A 26,450-nucleotide genomic window follows, 5' to 3' on the forward strand; every position below is an offset into this window, starting at 1 on the left:
TCACAACTTTGATGTACAATGCCGACGCCTTTATGTGCTATGGTTTCGTCGAAAAAAAAGAAGAAAAAGAAACGAGTGAACAGACTTTGTGTTCCAAACTCGGTGCTGTGGATTATACTCTCCTTCCGAACGTCGTTGGCGCGTATCCTCTCTGCGCTAGCCTTTATTCCACAATGCCGATAAAAAGTACGCAGCTCGCTACCTCGCCCTCCACCACTCTCAAACCGCTTCGATGAACCGTGCTGGAGCGCTTCGCAGTTAGCGGCAGTGCGACGGCGATTCGCTCCGGCGGTCGCGGTTGGGGTCTCCGGCTCTTTTCCTTGTGCCTACACGGGCTGGCGGCGCCGCGACGGAAACGCCGTCCCGATAACGGCGACGAATATTTCGCGCTACGCACCCCGAAGCTTGCGGCAGCCGCGGCCGGAGAAGCTGCTGCTCAGCAGACCGACGCGCAACGAGCCCAGCCACCAGCAGCAGGAGCGGCGACGGCGGCGGCAGCAGCATGCCCTCCATCGCTACAGCAACAGCTGCCGCCAGCGCCACAAAGGAGGAGAAGGAAAGAAGCGAGAGCGGCCGCCCGCTGCCGAAGGCTGGCGGGGCAGCGGGGGCAGCAGCGCTTCGAAGCAGCGCTTCGCCGTCACAGCGGCGGCGATCGGAGCGCCACAGCATGGAGCAGCGCGCGGCGCTACGTTCCGCTGGAGCACTTCGGCGTAGCAGCAGCAGCAGCCCGGCGCTGTTTGTTTCCCGCTCGCCGTAGTCGCCTGCGCCGTCCGTATCAGCAGGCTCAAACATGCAGCCGGCGGCGCCGATGCCGGCGATAGACTTCGAGCGGCTGATCGAGCTCGTGCGGCCTTTCCCGTACCTCTACGACCGGAACGAGCCGGAGTTCAAGGACGTGGCGCTCAAGAACCACCGATGGCAGCTCATCGGCGCCGAGTTTGGCATCACAGGCAAGGTCTTGAAGTATGCGCGCGAAAGGTATTGTTTACGTTCGGCGCAGGAGTGAAAGCTTCTGCAGCTGTCATCCGCCAGTGTGCATGGAGCTCACGATCGTGGCGAACGCGCAAGTGTTCTCTCTGGTGCCACGTGTCCTTCGCCGGCGCGATGGCGTCGTCTCCAAAGCAGCCTCGAGCACAGTCTCGACCACCCAAAGCTCGCCTCGTAGCTTCCACCCCAGGGGCTATCCTTGTCGTCAAACGGGCGATGTTCGTCGCTTCTTGCTTTGGAGGGATACTGACTGCACGATAAGATTGCGTGCAAGAGAAAAAGAGAAGTACACGGGGCATACCAACCGAGAAAAGCGAGGATTTCTAAGCGAAATTGATGCTTCTGGAAAACTTGCGGAAATGGCGCTTCGATCCTAGAAAAGTTAGCCATGATTTTACTTAGAGATAATGAAAGTCGCGATATTCCTGGCTCCAGTAGCTGCGAATGCCGGCAATACTGTGCAAAGCACAAGGGGAATGCGCTTCGTACGATTCGTACACAAGGCTCCTTTAGAACCCCTTCCCCCCTTGTTTCGTTGGGCTGTTGCGGCAAGCAAAGCGCATTGGAACGCGCTTCGTAGACTAAATGCGAGCTCTTTGACAACTGTTCCAGCTTTTGCTGCTGGCATGAGTGCTGCTCCTGAGCTACTGTGTTCTGAGCAATAACGTCTAGCCGTCATATACAACCTCTGATGAATAAATACGGCGAAAGATTGATTTCGTGATTTGTATGCGGGAAAGGCGGTGCATGCATGCAAGAATACAGCTAATTCTCCTTCAAAATAATCGCCTACCATTGTTATGCACTTTTGAGAACGAGTGTAGAGGTCCCTCATATACTTTGACCGGAGCCAACCTGTGGGATGGGGTTGAGTTCAGCGTGCACATTATGTTGGGTGTCGGCAGTTTGCGAGAACCTTTGTTCATATAAGTATTTCAGTCACATAAGCGCTTGCACCACTAGAGCTGGCGCAGCATGTCGTGACATTCCCTTGGCATTCCTCCAATTTTGAAAAAGAATATTTCACTTTGGTACACTGCTCCATTCCACCCGTAACAGTGTGTCTGCGCTACACCTGAGCGCTTGTCTACACTGAGCAAGTGTACATCCGGACAAACAGTTTCACGAATGATGTCTGTCTGACTTCGGGCTTCACTGCCCTGGCCGACAGCCAGCAGTACCAACCACACCGCACGGCAGCAATTCATTCGCCGTATTCATTATTGATGTCAGGCTGTATAATATAACCTGTAATATATATACATATATTAGACGTCTTTTCCTCCCCGTAACAATATCTTGGGGGCGCTGACCAACGCCAGCGGTTCTCCATCGTTCTCATCTCGTGCACCTTCAATGTGTAACGCCCGCAACGTCACTAGCGGCTCTCATCACGCGAGCGTTGTGAGACGCCTGGTAGCTCCCGGGGTGCTGTTTCTTCGGCCCAGCAGCATTACACTGTAAAACAATTTACTCCCTTAAAAGCGAAAGAAAAGGGGGTAAATGTGTTCATAGCTCACACCCTTTGGGGTACCAGTTACATAAATCACGCCCTAACGGTGTGAGTTGTCGACACATTTACACCCTCTTTCATTTTTAACTCTGTAAATTATTTTACAGTGTAGCCTTTGCGTGTTGCGTTGTGCCAACACGCTGCGCCCGTGTGTGCTTAGAACACCTACTGAGGAGTTCAAACGCAACGCTAAAAACTCGCTATCGCTGTCCGCGCTCCGACCTTCGGGCGACACTGCCATTTTCTTAACCGCGTTACTGTTACCGATATTAGTGGCGCCTCGGGCAAGCTTTGTGCGACGCGACAAGCATGGCGGCATTCAGTATAGAGAACTTTCGTGGAGGACACGGCGATCTCGAAGTATATTTGTGGTCCTGGACACTCATTTTCATCTGATGTCTTTTCGTTCCCAGCAGTTTTTCTTTCTTTGCGCCTTGTCTCGTGTAAAACTCTTGCTTGGGCTAGTTGGTTCATGCTTGAAGTAGCAAAGGCAAGGCGCAGAAGACCGGCACTCAGGAAGAAGAACACAAACGACAAGACCGGCGCCGGTCCTGGTCTTCTGCACGTTGCCTTTACTACTTCAAGCCTTGTCTCATGTTTCGAGTCCTCCTCACGAGTTCGCGTGTCGAGAGGGCCACAACATGGCGACTTCCCGTGGCGGCGGGTGCTTGGCTGCTGCTCTGGCTGCGCTCCGTTGCGCGGAGGCGGCGGCGCCGGCAGCAGCGGAAATAGCTTGCGTTCGGCGCAGCTGCGAGCATCGACGCCCGTCGTGCCGGTGACTCCCGCTAGGTGTCGCCGCGCCAGTGTTGCAGCTAACGGCGGCGCTGGCATCGAGGCACCCTAGTTGCAGCACCTGCAGCGCGCTGCTTTGCGTTCGGACGGGGAGAGGAAGGAGCGCGATAACAAAAGAAGTGACGGCGATGTGTCTGCAGGCGCATGGGGTTTCACACCGAGATTGCAGCACCCGCGGGCAACTTTATGTGGCAGTGGAGGGAAAGCTATGCGGAAGTGGAGCAGACGAGCGGGACGGTGCTGCAAGATATGTTCCCAAGGTCTTATTCGCACTTGTTTAAGCCGGGCAGGGGAGAACATAACCTTTGTCACTTACTGTACAGCGCGGGTGTTACCATAAGACACAAAATGCGCCACTTAGTTATATAGCGGAATTATTGGCGCTTTGCTCTTCCGCGTTTTTTGGCAGATGCGAAATCGCCGGAAGTTGCAGGCCACGCCGAATTGGCGTCTGCCCAGGAAGACACACGGAGGAAGGAAATTAGCATGGAGCACTGTGCAACACGATTGAAGCCGAAAGTGTCGCTCCATCACGTGACCGTCACGTCGGAGCGTCACGTTAGTGCTCGCGGTCCGTCCGCGCTGTGCGGGTAGAGCAGCCGAAAAAATTGTGAGGACGCTTAAGCTGCGCCTTTAAGAGTGGAACGGGATAGCGTTCAAAGACCCCTTACTGCTTTTCAGGCTTCCCGGCAACTGCAGCTTGTGTGACCGTAACGTTTACCGGGAAACGCTGTCTGCGATGGCTATGCATAAAGGCGAGCTTTCTGGTAGATACGCGGCCTCTTGTGTGGGTCGATCTCCTGTTATTATTTCGCACTTCTAATATTTCAGTTTGAGAAGAGCGAAGATAAAGGCCATGCGCTGTCGGTGTTTTTTCCATCACACTTGTTTTGGGCTGCGGTTCTCAAAATTCTGGGGAAATGGCTTCACGGAAAGTTGGCTTGCCCAAGCTGGCGGCGTGATGCAATGCTCACCTCACGCTCTTCAAAAAATAGCCGTTTTAGTTACTGCATAGTTCGCACACTATTTATTACCTGCGTATAATTGTCGTCGTTAAAGGTAGATTTAGTAACAATACTGTCTAACCGAGGCAGTCATTGTTAATTATGGTACTCAGGTACCAATTCCAAACGCACTTATTATCACCGGATACAAAGTTTCTAACCTATATATAACGCATTTATCGGATCCGCTCTGGAATATGTCAGAGGGGGTGCTATAACTGCTTTAAAGTATAGAAAATTTGTATCCGGTACTGCACTTGTAACTTGACATACTGCTAATTGCATTTAGAAGTGGTAGCTGACACCCATTGTAGTAACAGTGACTTCTTTAGACCGTATTGTTACTATCTGTGCCGCTAACTGCAATTATGTCGTGGTAATGAATACTGTGACATCTCGGTATTAACTACAACCAACTTTCTTTTAGGATGTTAGTTTATTTGCTTTTACCGTGGGGAAACGGAAACAGAAAACGTTGTCTAACACTGCCGGACTTTAGCGCTTGCGCGCAAGTGACGTCATGATGCATCCACTTATACCTATAAACCCGAAGCAGTGTCCGTACTCACAAAAAGCCCTTACGCTACAATTCTTCGTAAGAGCGATTTCCATCCAATCCTTACGCTCGACATATTATTAGCGAAGGTGGCTCGCCAGCGGCAAATAGCATTTACGAAATAAGAGCGTTGTGGATTCTGCCACAGACGTTCGCAGAAAGAAGTTTTGTGGTGTAAACTAATTTAGCTGGGGAGCCGCTCTGGTGCTGGTTAATATTTTTTCCAAGGTTAAGTCGGTATATATGTCCACGTAACGTAGACAAGCAATGAAGCAAAAGTTCACCGTCAGTTCAACGTACGCTAAAGAGGGTGAAGGCGAAAGCCGGCGCAGTCACGAGATATTAATTAATTAACTTCACATTCTGATTCAAATGCGCCGTTACTTCCTATTATCGCTTTTTCTCACCATAGGCCGTGGGTTCAAGTACATGAATTAACTCTATCTTAATTAATTGTCTTTATTAACCTTGCCTTAAGTAACATCAAAGGCCGTGGTTTCGACCATCAATAGTAGCACCATCAATTTTGGTGCCATTGAATTTCGCTACCATAACGCCGGACGGTCAATCTTTCGATAACGCCGGCCAACGGATTTTTCTACCCATGAGCCACTTATAGCTTTCGTCTTAGTAAGTCGAAAATGTCCTGTGAACAGAATGGTGTCAAGTCACAGATGTCAACAAATTACTTTTTGCAGATTCATTCTTGGGAAAAAGTGCGAAGGGACAAACAATACAAGAATACACAGGAAAGCGCCCGTCCTGCGGTCTTCTGTTGTCTTTGTTTCTTAGCTTCTGATATAGAAACGTGGCTAGGTGTGTGCTACGTTAACCTGCTATCCCTACGTGAGCCATCCTGCTCTCCCAAAATTTCAAATTTGTTGCTCAAGCAACAATAAGAAGGAAAGAAGAAGAAGGAGTTACTTTTAATGTGCACGCATTTAGAGGGACTCAGTGCAATGTCTTTAGATACTTTTTTGTGTCTGTGCCTGCCTCGCAGTTTTCTTGAAAAGAGGAAAGTCGCTGGAAGAAGGTGCCCCGAAGAACTTGCCCAAACACTGAAAAGGCTCAAATACGTAGTTATTCCGCACCTGCATTCGGTTGCGCACCGTATCAATGATATTGGCATTAAAGGGCCCCTGAAACGGTTCAGACAAATTTTGTAGGCGCATAGGGTACAGATAAGTAGAACATTCGCACCACAATTTAAGTGAAGCGTTACGTATTAATGGAGTTACAAGCGATTAGAAGTTACCCTCCTCCCTAGCCATGCCTTTCCTCCTCAACTCGCTCGCCGAGCTTGCGGCGCTAAGCTCCGCCTTCACTGGTCCTGCGTCACGATGCGACGTCACATCGTCCACTTCCGGTTGTTGTAGCACGCCTCCTCCCGCGCGAGACCTCTCCGTTGGCCGCTTGGCCGTCGACCGAGAGCCATCGAAGCAGCGTGCGTTGCGAGCACTCTGTCGTAGCGCCCAAGGTGGCCGGTATTCCGGTAACCACAGGCAAGCTGGTCATTTCGGCAAATGACTGGAGGCATAAACTCAAGCTGATGAAGGAACTTCAGAGTAGACGTACGTGAGCAGCCTGATCGGTCTGCACTGTCCAGACACTTGTTGGCGCAGCGCTTAACCAGTCAAACGAAGCGCTAATATTGCTCTAACCAAGTGTAAAACATTTTAAACATTTATAAGAACAACGTGTTGATGATTACACTCCTGCGAAAAATACACACCAGCAGCAAAGAAGAATGCACTTCGTTGCTGGTACTGTGTATGGTTGAGCTCTGTGCCACCAGGTGGCTGCACCGTGCAGACCATTCACATTTACCTTTCTGCTCATCTCATGGCTCATCCCGGCGCAGTCAAGCGGCCAGACCCTGTCCCCTTGCGCTTGTGTTTACCCTAATACCGGACTTGCGAAACGCTATTGCTTTAGTAATCTTCCGCTGTAAAGTGACGGCCACAAACGCGCAAATCCTGGCGCCTATCGGATAGCCGCAGTCCGATGCGCAGCACCCAGTTCGCTCGTAGGCTGCCTTGCAGAGAGACACGATTTCGCAACTTCACATCTTTCCAGTCGCTACGTCTGCAGCCCACAACGCAACAAGGGTGATTCATCGTGCTCACGAAAAGACTGATCGACACTGACGGCGGAGCTCTCGTCAAAGACTGCGCACGTTGTAACACAAGCAGACGACACTTGCTGTGTGCCGGAAGTGCTCAAGTGTACTAAAAACTATTCTTGTGTATTCTCTTTAAGTTATTTTCTTTTTACAAAAACAAAGGAACTAACGTTCCAACTATTACGAGCATCATTTGTTCACCATAAAGTTGGAAAAATTATCGACCACGCGCCCTGGTCAGCCAATCAGATAGCTCGCCCATGTGATGTCATATGGGTTTTTTGCATCATATGGGTAGGGGCGGCTTAAAATTCCGCCGAGCAGTGCGCTGCGATCGACAGCGATGTGCATTTTTGAAACCTTATAATAAATTACACGCTTTACGCAGAGCACTTAGATGAGTCAATTAATGATCAGAAGGACCTACTCTAACGACTCAGTACGTTTGTAGAAAATCGCCAAAATCGTTTCAGGGACCCTTTAAGTAAGACGTTGATGTTGTTTATTTTTTACGATAAAGAAACTTGGCAACGTCTGAGCGTCTGTTCCGAGTAGGGCGGAGGCAGGGACTGCGCCTCTTAACGCTGGCTGTTCCATCAAGCACTAGGGTGTCTCGATGTCAGCGCCGCTTTCCACAAGCGTAGTATCGAGGCACCCTAATGAAGCTCGATCCCGCCCAGTGACACTGGCATTGTGTGCAAAGTTCCACTTTCTTGTGGTAAAGTATACGTTTGTCCAGACCGAGCGGTGCATCGGCATGTTCCTCAAAGCACAGCGCACTTCGTTGAAGGGTGTATACGCAGCTCTCATCTATCTAGCCGCTGTCGCACTCGCGGGGCCCTATAGAACGTTAAGCTATCTCAAACTGTTTCTATTCCGTTTCTGCAATCAGCCCTCCACGATTGGTCAGACATTTTTCGGGCCACACCCACTTCGCCTGTCTGCCCCGCGATGTCAGCAAAACTGCGAGAACTCCCCATCTGATATGACGTGTTACGCGGTGATCACGCACGATTAGATCAAACAAAACAAAAATATTTATTTACAAGTCTGCACCTTTCAAGTTTGCCGTTAGCCTACCTCTGTTGGTGAAGAGGTTTCGGGCTGTAGCCAGTTCGCCTGCTTGGCACGCGACGTCACAGAACTCTGAAATCTCAAAATCTCACCACGTCAAAGTGACGTGTACGCCGTAAAGGCGCGTTAACATGCTGAACAAAAGCGTTTTTTTTTCGCGATAGCCGGAGACTGCTCCGTTGAGAAAGGAATAAAAGATTTGTGCCTATACCGATCACTCGGACATTGATCACTAGTCGCAGCTGCCGGGGACCATGCATTTACTTCCATATAATGAACCTTTTCGCATGACAGTATAGCGTTGTCTAGCCTTTTCGGCACGTTTACAGCATTCCTCTACCACCTCTCCTTCACTGATGATCTGTTTTAGCCGCATTTTTTTTACACATTCATTGCACGCCGTGGCAATTTTCGACCAGCCACCTCAAGCTAATTAAGCCCGCGGAAGCGGACCAATCGCAGACACCGGCACCACCCTTTTCATTCGGTTATCCACATTCACTGCTCTAGCTCGGCCCTGACGTAACCTCGCCACTGCTGCGTGCTCCTCGCCTCTTGTCAGCCAATTACACCAGAAAATACCTGTCAAGATAGCCAGTGCTATTCGTTTTGAAAACAAACAAAGGAACCCTCCTATAAACTAGGAGAGCGTTTGATTAGTTGGCTCAAACAACGCTGGGTGTCACCACCCGATGCTTGCGTCAACGTTTACGTAAATTTGACGCCGGGAGTTCGGAATAAAAAGCATATATATTGGAATAGTTTTACATTATAGGGCCCGCGATTGCTTATCGCTTTCCGATATTACCGATATCGTTATGAGGCACAGAGAGCAGCAGATAGCTGAGGCTCTTACACGAGCATGTGCATAAGCATGCACACGGATGCGCAAGTCAGCCCTCCGTGAGACTAACGCAGGATGAATTTAACTTTTGAAATTAAGTTTGATCACGAGTGATATGTGTGGCATACGCTGTTGTACGTAAAAGTTGTTGTTGTTAGTTTTTGTTTTTCCAGGTTTGGTTGCAAAACGTGTTTGCATTGAAATTTCTGTTGACAGACAGCGCCTGTGACCGTCTCTTCTTTTTCGTCTTAGTCTAGTTGTTGCGCGGAGAGATCATGAACACGAGCACAAAAAGTGTGTCTTTGTGTATTTGTGTTCAAGGCACAATCAAAGCACCGTCTTTACCTACAGGTCGGTCACTCATCACATTGGAGGGAAATCATGAACACGAGTGCGAAAATTACAGGGTATCTTAAGATCTCTCTTAAGAGGTGAACGGCGAAAGCCTACTGTTCCTCCTCTTATCATTCGCCTCATTAGTAAACATTTTTAGTCATTTGTAATCAATTGTAGTCGCTACAATTTGTCGTAAGACATATTGGTCATTAGTAGTCATTAGAAGTCATTTCAGTCATTATTAGTCATTACTGCTCACTACTAAGCATTTTTAGTCCTTTGTAATCAATTGTGTTCATTACAAGTCATCGTTAGACATGTTGGTCACATCTTAGTCATCAGTAGCCATTACAAGTTATTTGAGTAATTATTAGTCAATACTGGTCATTACCAAGCATTTTAGTCATTTCTAATCAATTGTAGTAGTTACAAGTTGTCGTTAAACATATTGGTCATTTCATGTGCATTAATAGTCATTACAAGCCCTTTCAGTCATTATTAGTCATTACTAAACATTTTTAGTCATTTATAATCAATTGCAGTCGTTACAAGTTGTCGTTTGACATATTGGTCATTTCATACTCATTACTAGTCAGTACAAGTCATTTCAGTCATTATTAGTCATTACTGCTCACTCTTAAACATTTTTAGTCATTTGTAATCAATTGTGGTCATTACAGGTCATCGTTAGACATATTAGTCATTTTGTAGTCATTAGTAGTCATTTTAGCCATTACTACGCATTACTAGACATTTCTGGTCATTTATAATCAGTTGTGGTCATTACAAGCCGTCGTTAGACATAGTGGCCATTTCGGCATCATTATAGTAGTCATTACAAGTCATTATTAGTCATTACTAGCCATTGTTAACCTCTACTAATCTCTCTGAAAACGTTATCATTCACGAACAGTCACTATCAATCATTTTTCATTCTTTAATACGTCCTTAATCTGTCTTCATATGGCGTGATCACGCTTCGACGGACACTCCAGCGGTCAGCTCTGCTGACACAAACTTCACCATGAGCCTAGAAAGGCTTTCGCCTTAAAAAGAGTGTCTGTGTATTTGTGTTCAAGGCACAGTCAAATCACCGTCCAGTGCCTATAGGATGGTCACCCATTACATTAGAGACAAATCATGAACATGAGCACAAAAAGAATGTCTGTGTATTTGTGTTTAAGGCACAGTGAAAGCACCACCTAGTACCTATAGTATGGTCACCCATCACGTTAGAGACAAATCATGAACATAAGCACAAAAAGAGTGTCTTCGTGTATTTGTGTTCAAGGCCCAGTCAAAGCACCGTCCAGTAGCTATAGGATGGTCACCCATCACGTTAGAGACAAATCGTGAACATGAGCACGACAAGAGTGTCTTTGTGTATTTGTGTTCAAGGCACAGTCAAAGCATCGTCCAGTGCCTATAGGATGGTCACCCATTACATTAGTGACAAATCATGAACATTAGCACAAAAAGAGTGTCCTTGTACATTTCTGTTCAAGGCACAGTCAAAGCATGGTCCAGTACTTACAGGATGGTCACCTATCACATCAGACACAAATCGTGAACTTGAGCACTAAAAGAGTGTCTGTGTATTTGTGGTCAAGGCACAGAAAAAGCACCGCCCAGTACCTATAGGATCGTGACCCATCACGATAGAGACAAATCGTGAACATGTTGCACAAAAAGAGTGCCTGTATATTTGTGGTCCAGGCACAGTCAAAGCATCATCCAGTACCTATAGGATGGTCATCTATCTCATTAGAGACAAATCGTGAACATGAGCACAAGAAGAGTGTGTGTTCAAGGCCCAGTCAAAGCACTGTCCAGTACCTATAGGATGGTCACCCATTGGAGTGAAAGCGACCACACAGGCATCTTCATTCAATACATGTATATTGTTCCTTCGTGCGCGCTTTCTTTCTTTCTTTCTTTCTTTCTTTCTTTCTTTCTTTCTTTCTTTCTTTCTTTCTTTCTTTCTTTCTTTCTTTCTTTCTTTATTATTTCCTCAGACACAGTCTAAGAGGGGGCGGAGGCTAAAGGCGACAGAGCGCCTGACAAGGGCCCCGGCCCCCTTGCACAATATACACAGACAAAATACATCAACAAAGTTCAGTCAGACAGACATAGGTTCAGACAGTAGGCAATATTAAAAAGGGAGACTAGTCACTGCTCGAATATGAAGTCAGCAAATAATTGGTACAAAATAATTATATGCTCAACATAATGGCTGCAACGTAAATAAATTTAATGTCGTCGGTGCTCGCTCAAAGAAATCATCGCTCGCAGGTGACCACGCCGCACAAAAGTTCCGCACCATGAAGACCAAATACAAGGACCTGAAGCGGATGCACGAGGTAGCCCGCGCTCACGGGAGGCCCGTCACTCGGCCCAGGTGGCGCTACTACGAACTCATGGATGACTTCATGCGAGGGCGCGACGAGACCCCCAGGCACTCCTCGGCACCAGTCATGTGAGCTTCCCGTCTCATATAGTCTCATATACCATGGCTTAGAACATGTAATAGCGGTAATGGAAAACCACCGATGAGGCAACAGAGAGTTTTATCTCGGTGTCACGCGCCCAATTTCGATCGCGACGGAGCGCGATCCGGATCGAATTTCTTGATCGCGATCGACAATGATCGCTGCTTCATGATCCAACGATCAGCATGGAGTTTTGGTGAGCTCAAGCGCACCGGGTGTCGTTAGGGGGTCCAAAACATCTATCAAAATTGTCCAATGTGCCGTAGAAATTGTAATATAGAACCTTTTTCCCAGAAAATACTTTGTTTGTCATTGCGAGTAAGGCAGTTATCGTCTGCTGATCATCTGCAACTCTCTGAAGTCAGCGGTCGTCAGCCTACTATCGCGATCAAGAGGCTCGATCGCGATGCACATATCGTTATTTTCTGGATTCGGATTGAGCAAAATTGTGATCAAAAGTTAGTGTGTAACAGCACCCGATCCCAGTCGTGCATAACCCACATCAGGCCCGATCGGATCGAAAGTTTACCGTGTGACACCGGTAAGTGATACCGTGTGACACACGGGCGGCATCATTTTATGCCAATGTGTACACTCTGCGTGTTAACAGTCGTAGTCATCGCTCTGCCATATGTTTGTTTACCTCTGCCAGCCGGAGATTCTTTCGTGGCGGTCCACACAAAACTCGGCTTTCTAGGAATGGACGATTTAGCGCAATAAAACACATGTAGCGCACGCGCACACAGGCGGCATGGTGTCACCGTGCGTGATGGATCGTGGCGAGAGGTCGCCGAACAATGGGTTGGCGCTGTTATGAGGTTCCTGCGTAGAAGCGAGTGGCGTTAATGCGAGGTGCGTCTGAATACGTATGTCTCGGTTCACGTATATGGTGCGATGGTTGACGGGTGGAGGCAACGCCCCTCCCGTAGTGAACGAGACAGTCGTTCCAGCCGAAGAACGCCGGGTTTATTCACGCTCGAAAATATAAAGAAAAGATAAGGGGAGAGGGAAGGTGTGACAGAAAGAGTGCGCACATGCGCACTGAAGGAAATAGCTTGCTTGTCATGTTCATGGGTTACCGCAGTATAAAACCACGCATTGTACGTAACGTATGCACGTGGTTTAGTTAGAACACGAGCTATGGGTAGGCCACGCAAAGTAAGAACTCCCGAGGAGCAACGGGAATACGATGCCCGTAGAAAGGAGCAATACAGGCTCTCGAAGCAACGTCGTAGGCAGGACCCTTCGAACCAAGAGGCCGTGCGTCGGGCGAGAGTCAAAGAAGCGGACCGCAAGCGACGCGTTCGGTTGAGCTGCATCGAGAGACGAGAAGCGGAGAACGAGGCGAGACGCCGCAAGTACCACGCCGACAAACGGTTACGCACTGCATTGTACGGCGTGCTCATTTCATTCGTTAGATTAGAATAGGTTAAGCGGATGGTAGCAGCTTCGCTGGCAATCCATCTTGACAGAGTGGATTGGGCCTCCAAATTTTTTTCCAGTGGTGGGTGTAGAAAAGCTATTAGACAGTTTTAGCTTGTCCAGAAACCCGGTAAACCCGGTCCACATGCCGGGTTTACCGGGTTACCCTATAGGGTTTACGGCGGCAAAAGCGTGGGCAGTGACATCTTGTGATGCTTCGACCACGTTGGCTTAGACGTGTTTTCGTGTTACGCCAGTGTTCTTGTCGAAACAGAAATTTAGCAAGGCAACGTGTTAATGATCATGTATACTGCTACCCGAGATGTACGCCAGCAGCGAAGTAGCACACACTTGATTTATGCAGTAATAAGTGTGTGTTTGTCATGGTTGAACCCTGTGCTGCCGGGTGAAGCAGCCAACCCGGCCGCACACGTTTACGTCTCCGGAAACCTGGCAATCCGCAGACGTAAGATGTTGGTGGCCAAAGTAAAAATCTCTATTATAATAAATTATTTAGGTCGCTCTGAGGCGCGGGGATATATTTTGCTAGCATTCAGAGCCTTGGAACTTCACTTAACGCAAGAAAACGTGATGAACAGTCAAAAATGTCATGTCAATACTCCATCATTATCGACTAGAATAACAGCTGCGTTGGCTTGCTCGTAAGCCTACTTAGATTCGCCACTGCAATTCCTAAAGAAAGACAGCCGAATTTGAACGACCACCTCTGACTCGGCACCCATCGTACGTCGGCGACTCGAGTGTACATAAATTTCTGACTTTCTCTCCTAATATTTTCCCTCCCTTCCCCGATGCATGGTAGCCTACCAGGCTCAGTTATGGTTAACCTCACTGCCTTTCATTTACCCTTATATCTCTCTACTTACTCTCAATTTACTCCGGTTATATGGTGATGTATTCTTTCAAAACTACTTTAATTTGTGTGGTGGAAAATGGTTGCCTCGCAACAAAGGAGACCGTGAATACACGCAAGATTGCGGCGCGCAGCAATTTTACGGGTCCTCGCCGGCTTCCTTCACTCTTGGAAAAATACTTTTGTGTAGCGCGCATTGAGAAACAGAAAACTGTATCGGAAGTTTTTCATGTTGCTCTGCAATTTTCTGATTAACAGTTTACTTATTTATTTATTTACAGAACGCTTCAGGCCCGAAAGAGGGCCCAAGCAGCAGAGGCAAAAGTAAAAAAACATATATCCAAGCAACGCGTACAAATATTAGGATAGAAGAAGGTCACACTCCTAGCAACAGAGAGCAGCAATAAATGCAAAAGCAGAAAATGACAAGGACAGCGGCACGAACCGCAGAAACGTTAGCAAATAGCGACATCGAGTGCAAGGACATTGAAGCGCAGCAATCAACACAATGATGTATGAAGTTGTTTACACACTTGAAGCACGACCAAATTATCAGAAACGTGCCGCACACACAGATAGGAACAAAGGTACATTACATACAGATACATCTTACGAAGCCGTTACTGCAGCTGACGAGACACAGGATAGGCGAACGCAAGAAAACTGACAAGTGTAGGCCTTCAGAGCCTTCGAGTTCATCGGATATCGCAGGATCGAGGCCGACTGGCAATTCCAGAGTCAGCTGTGACGTTGATGCATTTCGGAGATAGCGAATCGCTGCACTATTATTAGACAGTTTTAGAATAACGTTTGTCGCCTTACCTATGCTAAACGTATAAGCACCTGTGCGGGACGTTGCAGTGCGTGTCCTTTCAAGTCCTTTAGTTTACCTTGCGGAAACACAAACGTAAGAGAGAGAGAGAGAAATAAACTTTATTTTGAGACCAGGCTTCTTGAGCCCAAAGGTGGGTGGCCTCCTCAGTCCAGGTAGCCATGGCTCGCTGCCGCCGCCCGAGCCCTGTTCACCAACCGCAGCTGGCTGTCAAGGTCTTGCGTCACCAGCAGAGCCTCCCACTGGTCTTTCGATTCTTCCTCCATATCCGCTTCTTCCTGGTTGTTATCGCTTGGTGGCGATGATGATGGTGGTACTTCGCGGTTATTTCTGCACTCCAGCACCATATGGCGCAAGGTGTTCGGCGTGTCCGGCGGGCAGAACTTGCAGTCTCGCCCGTAGATGCCCGGGTACATGGCGTGCAGCAGTGTTCCGTGTGGGTACGTTCCAGCCTGTAGTCTTCTCCAGGTTACCTCTTGGTCCCTACTCATCGTCTTATGCGCGGGCGGGTAGCGACGCCTCTGCTTCCTGTAGTGCGCCAAGATATCCGAGTACTTCTTGGATATGCGTTCTTCATCCTCTTCACAGTCGTCGGTACGCGTTCTCTGCGCGTCGGAGATGGCTCGGCGTGCATGATCTCGAGCCGCGGCGTGCGCCGCCTGGTTCCCCGTGAGAGACTCGTGCCCCGGTGTCCAGAGGATTTGTGCTGCCTCTATCTTGGTGGTGTTCAAGACCTGAAGCGCTGCCTTTCCAATCCTTCCGTTCATATACCTTCGGCATGCTTCTTGTGAGTCCGTCACCACGGTAACCATGGCCTTCTTGCACGTTGCGATGGCCAGGGCTATGCCCACCTCTTCCGCTGTGCTCGCGTCCTTGGCACGTATGGATGTGGCTGTAAGTTGTTCGCCCTTCTCGTCGACCACGCTGATTGCGAATCGGTCGTTGGTACTGTACGCAGCTGCATCTGTATATCTGACGTTTTCTTCTTTGCTGTTGGTGCGTTCGAGTATGCGCTTGAGCGCCTGTGTTCTCGCCTGTCTCCTTTCCTTGTCGTACTCGGGATGCATGTTTCTGGGAATGGTACTTATGTGTAGCTTGTCTCTGATCTCGTGTGGGATACGCTGAGGTAGGTGCCTTTCATCCTCTACTTGGTAGCCCAGATCTTGCAGCAGGGCTCTTCCCGTCCTTGTCAGCTTTAGTCTTTCCAGTTGGTTGACGTTGTGCGCCTCCACGAGCTCTTCCCACGTGTTGTGGACTCCCATTTTGAGTAATTTCGCTGTGGACGTGGAGGGGGACAGACCCAAGGCAATTTTGTATGATTTTCTGATGAGGGCGTTTACTTTGTCTCGTTGACTGTTCTTCATGTCAACGTATGGGGTACCGTACGTGACGATGCTCGTGAGCAGCGCTTGTATCATTTTCGTGCAGTCTTCTTCCTTGAGTCCGTGGCTTTTGCTCGTCACTCTTTTGATAAGGTGGGTTATTTGTTGCACTGTTCTTTGAATTTTTTCCAACTCTGCTCCCCCGGCCCCGTCCTTTTGAATCAGGAGTCCGAGGATGCGGAGCGTCGTAACCTGCGGAATCATGATGCCTCCCACCTTTACTACCGGGTCTGGTATCTGCTGCGGTTGTCGGCCTCTTGTGCGCTTCCTTAGCACCAAGAGCTCCGATTTTTCAGGTGCGCACGTCAGTCCACATGCTTCCAGGTACTTTTCCGTAGTGTCAACCGCTTCTTGCAGAGCGTCTTGCTGTTGACCTGTCGACCCTCCCGTAGTCGTAAAGAAAACGATATAAAAAAGGGTGCCGCCTGGTGCCTCGTGCCAAACGTATTCAAGCCAAGACGGTCCATTAGCAACCATCACGTTGTTGCTATGTGGACGCGTCTCGTTAGGCGTACGATTGTCAGAATCGCCGAACGATCTCAGAAAATGGACGTGATGTGCGCTCATAACTAACCATTCAGGTACGCTTAGAGAAAGCGAAAGCACATTACAATAGTTCATCATCATCATCATCATCAGCAGCAGCAGCCTGGTTACGCCCACTGCAGGGCAAAGTCCACTCCCATACTTCTCCAACTACCCCGCTCATGGGTTCGTGACCATGTTGTCCCTGCAAGCTTCTTAATCTCATCCGTCCACCTAACTTTCTGCAGCCCCCTGCTACGCTTCCCTTCCCTTGGAATCCAGTCCGTAACCCTTAATGACCATCGGTTATGTTCCCTCCTCATTACATGTCCTGCTCATGCCCATTTCTTTTTCTTGATTTCAACTAAGATGTCATTAACTCGTGTTTGTTCCCTCACTCAATCTGCTCCTTTCCTATCCCTTAAACTTACACCTACCATTCTTCTTTCCATAGCTCGTTGCGTCGTCCTCAAATTAAGTAGAACCCTTTTCGTAAGCCTCCAGGTTTCTGCCCCGTACGTGAGTACTGGTAAGAGAGCTGCTATACACTTTTTTCTTGAGGGATAATGGCAACCTGCGGTTCATGATCTGAGAATGCCTGCCAAACGCACCCCAGCCCATTCTTATTCTTCTGATTATTTCAGTCTCATGATCCGGATCCGCAGTCACTACCTGTCCTAAGTAGATGTATTTCCTTACCACTTCCAGTGCCTCGCTACCTATCGTAAACTGCTGTTCTCTTCTGAGACTGTTAAACATTACTTTAGTTTTCTGCAAATTATTTTTTAGACCCACCCTTCTGCTTCGCCTCTCCAGGTCAGTGACCATGCATTGCAGTTGGTCCCCTGAGTTACTAAGCAAGCCAATATCATCAGCGAATCGCAAGTTACTAAGGTATTCTCCATTAACTCTTATCCCCGATTCTCCCCAATCCAGGTCTCTGAATACCTCCTGTAAACACGCTGTCAATAGCACTGAAGTGATCGTATCTTTCTGCCTGACGCCTTTCCTTATTGGGATTTTGTTGCTTTCTTTATGGAAGACTATACGGTGGCTGTGGAGCCACTATAGATCTCTTTCAGTACTTTTACATACGACTCGTCTCCACCCTGATTCTGTAATGCCTCCATGACTCCTGAGTTTCCAACTGAATCAAACGCTTTCTCGTAATCAATGAAAGCTACATATAAGGGTTGGTTACCCGCCGCGGTTGCTCAGTGGCTATGGTATTAGGCTGCTGAGCACGAGGTCGCGGGATCGAATCCCGGCCACGGCGGCCGCATTTCGATGGGGGCGAAATGCGAAAACACCCGTGGTTTAGGTGCACGCGAAAGAACCCCAGGTGGTCGAAATTTCCGGAGTCCTCCACTTCGGCGTGCCTCATAATCAAAAAGTGGTTTTGGCACGTAAAGCCCCATAATTTTTTTTAATATAAGGGTTGGTTATATCGCACATTGCTCTATCACCTCACCGATAGTGTGAATATGGTCTACTGTTGAGTAGCCTTTACGGAATCCTGCCTCGTCCTTTGGTTGACGGAAGTCTAAGGTGTTCCTGATTCTATGTTCTATTTGATTCTATTCTACCTTAGTAAATACTTTGTGGGCAACGGACAGTAAGCTGATGGGTCTATAATTTTTTAAGTCTTTGGCGTCCCTTTCTTATGGATTAGGATTATGTTAGCGTTCTTCGAAGATTCCGGTACGCTCGAAGTCATGACGCATTGCGTATACAGGGTGGCCAGTTTTTCTAGAACAATCTGCCCGCTATCCTTCAACAAATCTGCTGTTACCTGATCTTCCCCTGCTGCCTTCCCCCTTTGCATAGCTCCCAAGGCTTTCTTTACTTCTTCCGGCGTTACTTGTGGGATTTCAAATTCCTATAGACTATTCTCTATTCCATTATCATCGTGGGTGCCACTGGTACTGTATAAATCTCTATAGAACTCGTCAGCCACTTGAAAGAGCTATCTCATTACAGCAGTCTCATTACAATATTTACTGGCGATCAACGCGAGGGAGAGCGCAGCCGTCACGAGAATTCACGTTGAAGCCGGAGCCTTGGGTGCCGCCATGTTCGACAGCGCCATTTCTTAGCGTCCGTAAACATTACGGACGTGAAACTCGCCAAATAACGCACGTTATCATAGCGTGCGTAAACCGCACAAACCCAATAACGTTCCGAGCACGCGCAGTGAGGACGACGCTATTTCATTACGTACGTAATGCGTTTACGTTCGGTTGCAAACGCTAAACTAAAGCTGTCTATTGTGCCGTGGTGTCAACTTTAAAAAGGACCTGCATCATCACATTAGGTGATAATTGTCAAAACATCGAGCGCGTAGCAGACGCTTGCCGCATCACCGAGCGGAGACAGCCGCCGGACATGGTGGCCGCCGGGTCTCCCACAGCAGCGCCTCTGGCGGTTGCTCACCGGAAAAGCGCCACGCTCCCCCGCGTATTCGCGCGCCGCTTGGGCCACTCTGTGGAACTCAAGCCAAGGTCGCAGAGTTTGTCGCCTTTGTCGCCGATGCACGGGCGCCCCCGTGCGGCCGCTCGCTCTCTGGCCTCCTCGCTGCACTCGCCTGTCCAGCTGCGCGCCCAACGTGGCTTGGTTGGGCTTGCTAGTACGCTTGCGTTTGCGCGCGGGAACACTACTACTCGCAGACGCAATGCCCCCGCGAAAGTATCAAACGGAAGAGGAGCGTAAGCGTGCCAAGGCTCTGCAGAGGCGACAGAGGTATGCGACGCGTACCGAAGCGGCGAGGGCGGCGAGGGAAGAGAGGAAACGGATACGCGCGGCCCGAGAGCGAGAGGTGCGAGAGATTCAGCGTGCGGCCGAGGAGCGGCGCCTCGCCAGGCTGCTCGAGAAAGAGGAGAGGCGACGAGCGGCCGAACAACAACGACGCGCCAAGCGGCCGGCCGCCGAGGCAGAGCGGCACGGATCGGAAGACCGGCACTCGCGGAGCGCTCACTTGTACGTTCGTCGAACACACAACACGTGCGCATTTGCGTCGTTTACTTTCAAAAGCGCTGCACGTAGACTTAGATAATCGTCGAAGATGGATTCTGCCGTAATTTTCATAGAGGGACTTACGTAAGATCAGCCGCTCGAATCGTCTAAGCGACGCCGAGTCAAAGCGCCGGAAACAGGTCCGAGTGACATCGCTGCATGTGATGTTCGCTAAATAACGGAGCTTCAATAACTTCAATTCAGAGTGGAATCCGAGCCCCACTTAAACGACGCATCCACGTGGCAGGAAATTCTGCTCTTAGCCCAAATTTATAGCGAACTACGTCCTCAAAATTTGTTGCGCAACGCATCGGTTTTCTATTTAACAGTTATCAATGCTGCCTAAAGTGTTGTGTCGATAAGTGCTAGCCTATACTATAGCATGGGGAACTTAGAATTTACTATAAAATATCGAGTATTTGGAGAGTGGAAAAATGATCGTTTATTTTGAGAAACTATGAGAATAAGTGGCGTTTAAAATCGACGCTCCAGCAACGGTTCTCTCTTAGTAAAAGGTACCAATCTCAAAGGCATGCCGGGAGTGATCACGAAGCAGGAAATACGTCATGACCACCGTTTTCTGGGCACCATCTATTTTGATTTAGTCAGTAGACCACGTGGAAGCAAGAACTTGCTGCTGTTCCATTTCATTTATAAATTACGAGCGAAAGCGCCGTAAGTGCCCAGAACTATTCGAAAAAAAAAAAGATTACCACAGCAAAAACGAAAACTTCACATGCGGTGCATGACGTTCTGTAACACTTAAGCGCGCATTAAGTTAATTAAGGAAAAATATATCACTATTGCGAATACATATATAGCCGCCTGTTGCTCCGTTTCCGTTTGTTTTTACAACAGTGGTAATCGTTGTTCGATTAGAAGCCGATCTGTAGGTAATTCATTCACTAGCTATAGGTAATTCATGCACGAAATGCAGGTGTGCTTGAGAGGATAGATGGATGTGATAGTTTGCGATGACACTGGCCACGTGCGGGTACTCTGTGTGGATGATAACAGCGCGATCCATCAGTGGAGGACACCGTTGTTCACCAAGCGGCTCTTCCTTCGTGCAGGGTCATCTCGAACATTTACTCCGTCGCCGAGCAGTCCCCCGCCGTGGCAGTCACAGAGAGCGAGGCTCCGATAGTGCCAGAATTGTGAGTATACCCCACCAAGCTGGGCTGTCTACACTCTCTAAAGACGCTACCATTATTTCATGAAGGCGTCCAGTTCATAACATCTGAAGGTTAACTCAATACTTCGATCTAACTTTTCTTGTTATGTGTGGGCTTAGGGAAGCTTGGCATCAATTGTGATGCCGGCTAGCTTTTTTTTGGGGGGGGAGCACATATTTAGTTAATAATTTTGTTTATTCACGATACCTTAGACAAGGCACTGAGTCAGAGAGGTAACGCATTATGCAGAACAGAGAAAAGGAACGTTACATCAAATACAAAGGCAACGAATGTAATGCATACAAAGGTAAGAAACCTAGTTATAAGACAGCAATACATATTATAGAATATTATAGAGTACGGCACGGTGCATTACGGTTATTGCGAGATGTTTCGCGATATGTACTCAAACTGTGTTAGGCTGGCTCAAACAAACAAACATACAGACAGCAAACAAATGAACAGCCAAACAAACAAAACAGTAACAGACAAAGAATAATGAAATAAGACATAAATGAAAGTCGGATCACATTCGCGCGTTGTTCATAGAAAGTTCGAGCCAGCATCTTGTGCGTTTCCTGTCAAGAGTATGCGAATTCAGTTTCCTGCGAACCCCAGGCTGGCTATACAGGCTGTTTCGGGGAGTTCCTATAGCACGTCATATGTTCGAGCGCCCCGAAGAACAAAAGTATGCTTACCGTCCAGAGGATATGAAGTCTCAGGAACGCCACGTGCCAAAACCGCTTTCTGATTATGAGGCACGCCGTGGTGGAGGACTACGGAAATTTCGACTACCTGGGGTTTTTTAACGTGCACCTAAATCTAAGTACACGGGTGTTTTTCGCATTTCGCCCCCATCGAAATGTGGCCGCCGTGGCCGGGATTCGATCCCGCGACCTCGTGCTCAGCAGCCCAACACCATAGCCACTGAGCAACCACGGCGGGTGACGATGGGGGAACAATGTCGTGCTCTCGACCAATGGGCAAACGCCACGCTGCCCCGGACGAACTGTATATATCTGCAATTCCGATACGCAGGTCACGCAATGCATTCCCGGCCGTCACTATGGGCAGGCCGCGGGTGCAGCGCACGGCAGGAGAAGAGGCTGCCCTACGCGAACGTAAGCGCGAGCGGGCCCGTAAGGCCGATTCCGCGTATCGGCAGCGGCACGCGGAAGCCATGAGTATCCGCAGACAATCCGATCCGAGCGTGCGCTGTAGGAGTTGAGGACGGACTTCGGTGATGAAAACAAACTTGGGAGGGTTTATTTTACATTATATACAGAGAGGTGAGAGTCAAGTAACCGTCGTACAGTCATTACGGGCCGGCAGCAACTCTGACGCTGCGGCCCGCGGCAAGAAGTTCGAGAGAGGTGAATCAGGGACTGCCCTGGTCTCTCTGGAATGCTTCTTTTAAACCCTTCGAGGACTGGAAGTCGCGTCATGTTCGGCCAATGGGAGAGTCCGCTCAGATGACGCCATTTTCGGCCAATGGTAGGCGCCCGTGCGGCGGTGTCACACCCGGCGGCTCTCTGCGGTCTTGCCTTGCTGACTTGCAATGCGCTCTTCAAAGGCGGACGAGGGGGACGCTTGGGCCCCATTGTCCGAGGGCCCACCTACTCCCGGCGGTACGGCTCCGCTGGCTTGCAAATGCCTTCTTCAAAGGCGACCGGTGCGACGCTGTCAGGCCTTCCCGGTACATCACAGCCGTCTGGCTTCGGGGCTCACGTTACCTGGAACAGTGCCGGGCTATCCCCTCGCTTTCTGGAAGAACCAAGCATTGAATAGCTCCACCGGCGGCGTACGAAGTGGGGGCCTTCAACTTGTTTGCTCGAGCGCTCCTCTGGAATGTGCTTTCCGCGTTTTCGGCACTTCTCAATTAGCTGTGCTGCGATTCGATGAGGTCTGAGGAACTCGAAGTAGGCGCAGGAAACAGCCCCATATCTTACAGCGCATCAACGAGACGGAAGCCAGACGTTGTAGCCGCGCTGATCCCGAGGTTGGCAACCGGGAGAACGCGGCCAAACGCCAGCGACTGGACGCGGAACCACCTGGACAGACGGCTCGCTCAGCATTTCTTGGGTTCGTTACGTGGTCGTTGGCTTTGGACTTTGATTCTGTTTGCACTGGCACAAAGCTTCGCGTTCAGCCACCTTTCTTTAAGAAAGGGGCTTTGATGTTCGGGGGGTTTGTGTGGCGTGTTTTGCTGAGGTGTAGCCAAATACGACTGCGGGGTAAACGCTGAACAACTGCTGTGTGCCGGGATGTTCAGCAAATTATGACAGAAGGAGCAAGGTTCAAGTGTCCTCTTTCCCGAAGGATGGAAACATGCGGCAGAAGTGGATCTGAGAGATTTCGAGAAATCGGAACTTTGTGCGGACTGCGTAAACTAAGGTATGATTCTTCTTTCTTATTCCTTCTTGTGTTCATTCTTCACCGCCCGCCAGAACTTTGATCTCATAAAGCAAATGTTAAAATAATAATAAAAAATCTCCTCGCGCCATTTGTTTTGTTGTTAACGTACGTGTCACGCGTGAACGGGAGAGCAGACATTTCTCATTATTGTTACTGTGGCACTAAACACACATTCCACGTCTGTGCAGGTGTGCGCTGACCATTATTCATCTTCCTGCGTGGAGCGAACGCCATCTTTCACAGACCCAACAACAAGCAACTTGCTCGAAGTGTCATTGCCAGTGTCACGTGTGCGCTCTGGTCCGGTGCCGGCGATATTTCCTGCATGTCCACCATATTTTTCTGGGCCGCTATGAAAACACGAGAGGAGTTAGGGAAGCAACGAGGTAGCAATGAGTTTACTGTTCGTGCATTTGGTTCACTATATCCCGTGTTATCAACAATAATGTGTCATTTGCTATATATACCATGCAGAATTACGTACAATGTGTGCTGTGTCTCGTTGCTTTACACATCTAAAGCTTTTTCCATTGTATCGCATTGTCATGTTTGCCTATCTATTGCATTGAAGAACCCTACAACTGCATTATAGAAAACGCTGTCTTAGACGTTTCCGTACATGAATAAATATTTTCTTTCTTTTGACATGTGTTTTGCCTGTTTTGTAAAAATTGTGGAAACCGTGAGAACTTCACTAGTTCGACATACACTAACGATGTGCCGATCTTTCTATCACAATGCGCTTCTCTTCTGCCGATTTCCGTACTGTGCGAACAGCAAAATACGGCAGTTTTTTCTTGCTGAGGCTACCTGGGAGACGTCATTCTGCCTCCTAGATTTCTTTCCTTCCTTTCCTACATGGCGGGCGGCGACGCGGAGCTAGGAGATCATATTTTCTTCCGCGCACTGTTTTTCACTGTGAGAGCCGCAGTAGGCCTTCCTGCTACACGTCTCTGTGCGACCTCGAACGCCCCGCTGCTTGACCGGCAGCGTGCGGGTAAACCCGACTTTCGCTTCGTCCCCTCGCCCATCAATTTCCTCTTTCGCGTCACCGTCTCCGCGCGCCCGACGACTGCCTTCTTATCGGCGCAACATCCTGGAAACCAACAACAAGCCTGCCTGCGCGCTCGGAGCGCAGACGTCAGTCGCGCGACCTTGAGCAGGCCGGCAGCACCCCTCCCTCCAGCCGACGCCAGAGGGCAGCACTTGATGAACAGCGAGGTTCGGCGCAGCGTAGATTTCGAGGCGGCGTGGTTCGTGCACATGTTCTCGCTTTGGCTCTTGGAGACCGACCGCGCTTCAAGAGTGAACAGGAAAGGTGTGACCCCCACCCTATGTACTACGCGTGTGTGTACGCGTGTTTGCCGGCGTGGTCGCGGCTATTTTCATCGCAAGATCCGGCGATGAGGCTCGAACCCTTCGCGTCGCTTTGTCCGCGTTCTGAACCCCTGGCGGTGATCGTCGTTGGCTGCGTCTCTTCCTGTCTGGTCACGTTGCGCTAGTTCTCGTACTTATCTCGACCACCACGAGACGTGGCGGACGTCATGCCGTTCAAGTGCTGCGTGCCGGGATGTCGCGCCAATCGCAGCGGAGGTCCCAAGGCGTCCATGTTTACCTTCCCGAGAGATGAGGGCCGAAGAAGCAGATGGGTTAAGGCGTTACCGCGTCGCACCCATCCATTAACCTGCTATTCGAGGGTGAGTAGTACAATTTGGCATTGCGCGTATTCTCGGGTCGGTAAAGCATGCCGTGTTTGTCGCTTGCGTTACTCCGTGCATCTCGCCGATCATGTTTCGAAGGTCTTGGGCATAAATTTGTGCTCACTTGGAACTTCGACGTGCGAAACGACATTCTTTGCAAGCAAGCCGAAACTAACTACCGCAGCCTTACACTAATAAAATAATTAATCCCCAAATTTCTACCATATTCATTGTGCGTTAGTGTTTAATACCTTATTTGCGCGTAACTTTTTATTCAACGTTTTTACGCTAGTCATTATACGGTTTGTTTCTTTCTTTAGTTTGCTCACAATGGCGGTGATATCGCTTGTCTTGTCACAGGTGTGTGAGCTTCACTTCCTGGAGTGCTTCATTGTGAGGAAGTCCGTCTACGACGATCTCCGCACAGGGAGAAAAATCGAAGTCGCCTTGCCGGCCCCCCGTCTGCACCCCAATGCCGTGCCGACCGTCTTTGAAGATTGCCCAGAGTACTTATTGAAATCTCACAGTTACGCGATAGCAAAGGACAGCGGCAGCGAGTGTGCTTATCTGACAGTGCCTTCCTGCATCCTGGATACATTGCAAATTTCTGAGCAGCGTTTTCAGGTACTCAGCCTTCAAAACCGTAAAAAGGTCTTCACGGTGCAGATAACAGCGTAGCTGCATCTTTGATTTCTGTGGTTACACAACGAGGCTGCCGTAAAGCTGAAATTAACTATTCATTTGGATGTTCTGGCACTTGCGCAGCGTATGTTCTTGGGCATACAACTGAACATCATGAGGATATAGTTAGACTAGTGGTTTGAGTATTTAGCTTCTGGTACAGTAAAATGTTAATCAAAGCCTACATGATTCAGAAGAATGGCGGCCTTACCGTAAAGGCTGTAAGCGTAGAGATAGGTCGCAAGTTATTTGTTAGCTCCGAATGTTCGTTGTTGGCATAAGTGGCCCAGAGTAAAACCACGAATGAGTCAGTGCATGGTTTCATGGCTTGCATCTCATTTGCTGTCGGAGAATTGTAGAACAGAATTAATTTTGAAGAAAGATTTAGGAACACGGATAAAAAAAGAAAAAAAAAACATGCGTAGCCAAAGTGCACAATTACCTGTACCTCGAAAGCGTGGACGCGGAATGCAGGAAGTCCAGAAAGTCGGCACTCAGGTTCAGGGTATTAAACCGGAGTCATCCAAAAATAAATTGACAGGGACAGAGATGGTGAGTTGTACGGAATCGATGGAAACAAAATAGTCCGATGTGGAAAGAAGTCGGGAGAGAAAATCTGTCAGATAACACGGAGGGCAGTAAGTGCCTTGCTGTTTGAGGCCTGAGCGGCTGGCTGCCCGAGGTCGAAAATACTCCGGAGCAAACGTTCGCAACA

At 49.0% G+C, this 26,450-nt stretch overlaps 1 protein-coding gene and 1 long non-coding RNA gene across 13 annotated transcripts in view; both read left to right on the forward strand.

Annotated features, from left to right (window-relative positions):
- The window catches only part of LOC139047802 (caldesmon-like), a 92,540-nt gene that overhangs the window by 57,013 nt on the left and 9,077 nt on the right, over window positions 1-26,450 (forward strand). For 4 of the 12 annotated variants that reach the window (XM_070521892.1, XM_070521895.1, XM_070521893.1 and 1 more), the window contains 2 exons: window positions 11,521-11,704; window positions 20,838-20,921. In XM_070521892.1, coding sequence (XP_070377993.1) covers window positions 11,521-11,704; window positions 20,838-20,921 — 268 coding nt within the window. Of the gene's footprint in view, window positions 1-662; window positions 951-11,520; window positions 11,705-12,795; window positions 13,109-19,408; window positions 19,729-20,837; window positions 20,922-24,576; window positions 25,052-25,414; window positions 25,679-26,450 lie in introns of those variants that run through there. The other 8 variants (XR_011507380.1, XR_011507381.1, XR_011507379.1 and 5 more) reach the window with 6 other exon arrangements.
- On the forward strand, window positions 23,204-23,999 carry LOC139047375 (uncharacterized). Its single transcript, XR_011507133.1, has 2 exons — window positions 23,204-23,333; window positions 23,543-23,999. It is a non-coding gene; the product is annotated as an uncharacterized lncRNA (long non-coding RNA).

This window comes from Dermacentor albipictus, chromosome 7 (genome assembly GCF_038994185.2).
Source record: "Dermacentor albipictus isolate Rhodes 1998 colony chromosome 7, USDA_Dalb.pri_finalv2, whole genome shotgun sequence".
Taxonomy (NCBI): Eukaryota; Metazoa; Arthropoda; class Arachnida; order Ixodida; family Ixodidae; genus Dermacentor; species Dermacentor albipictus.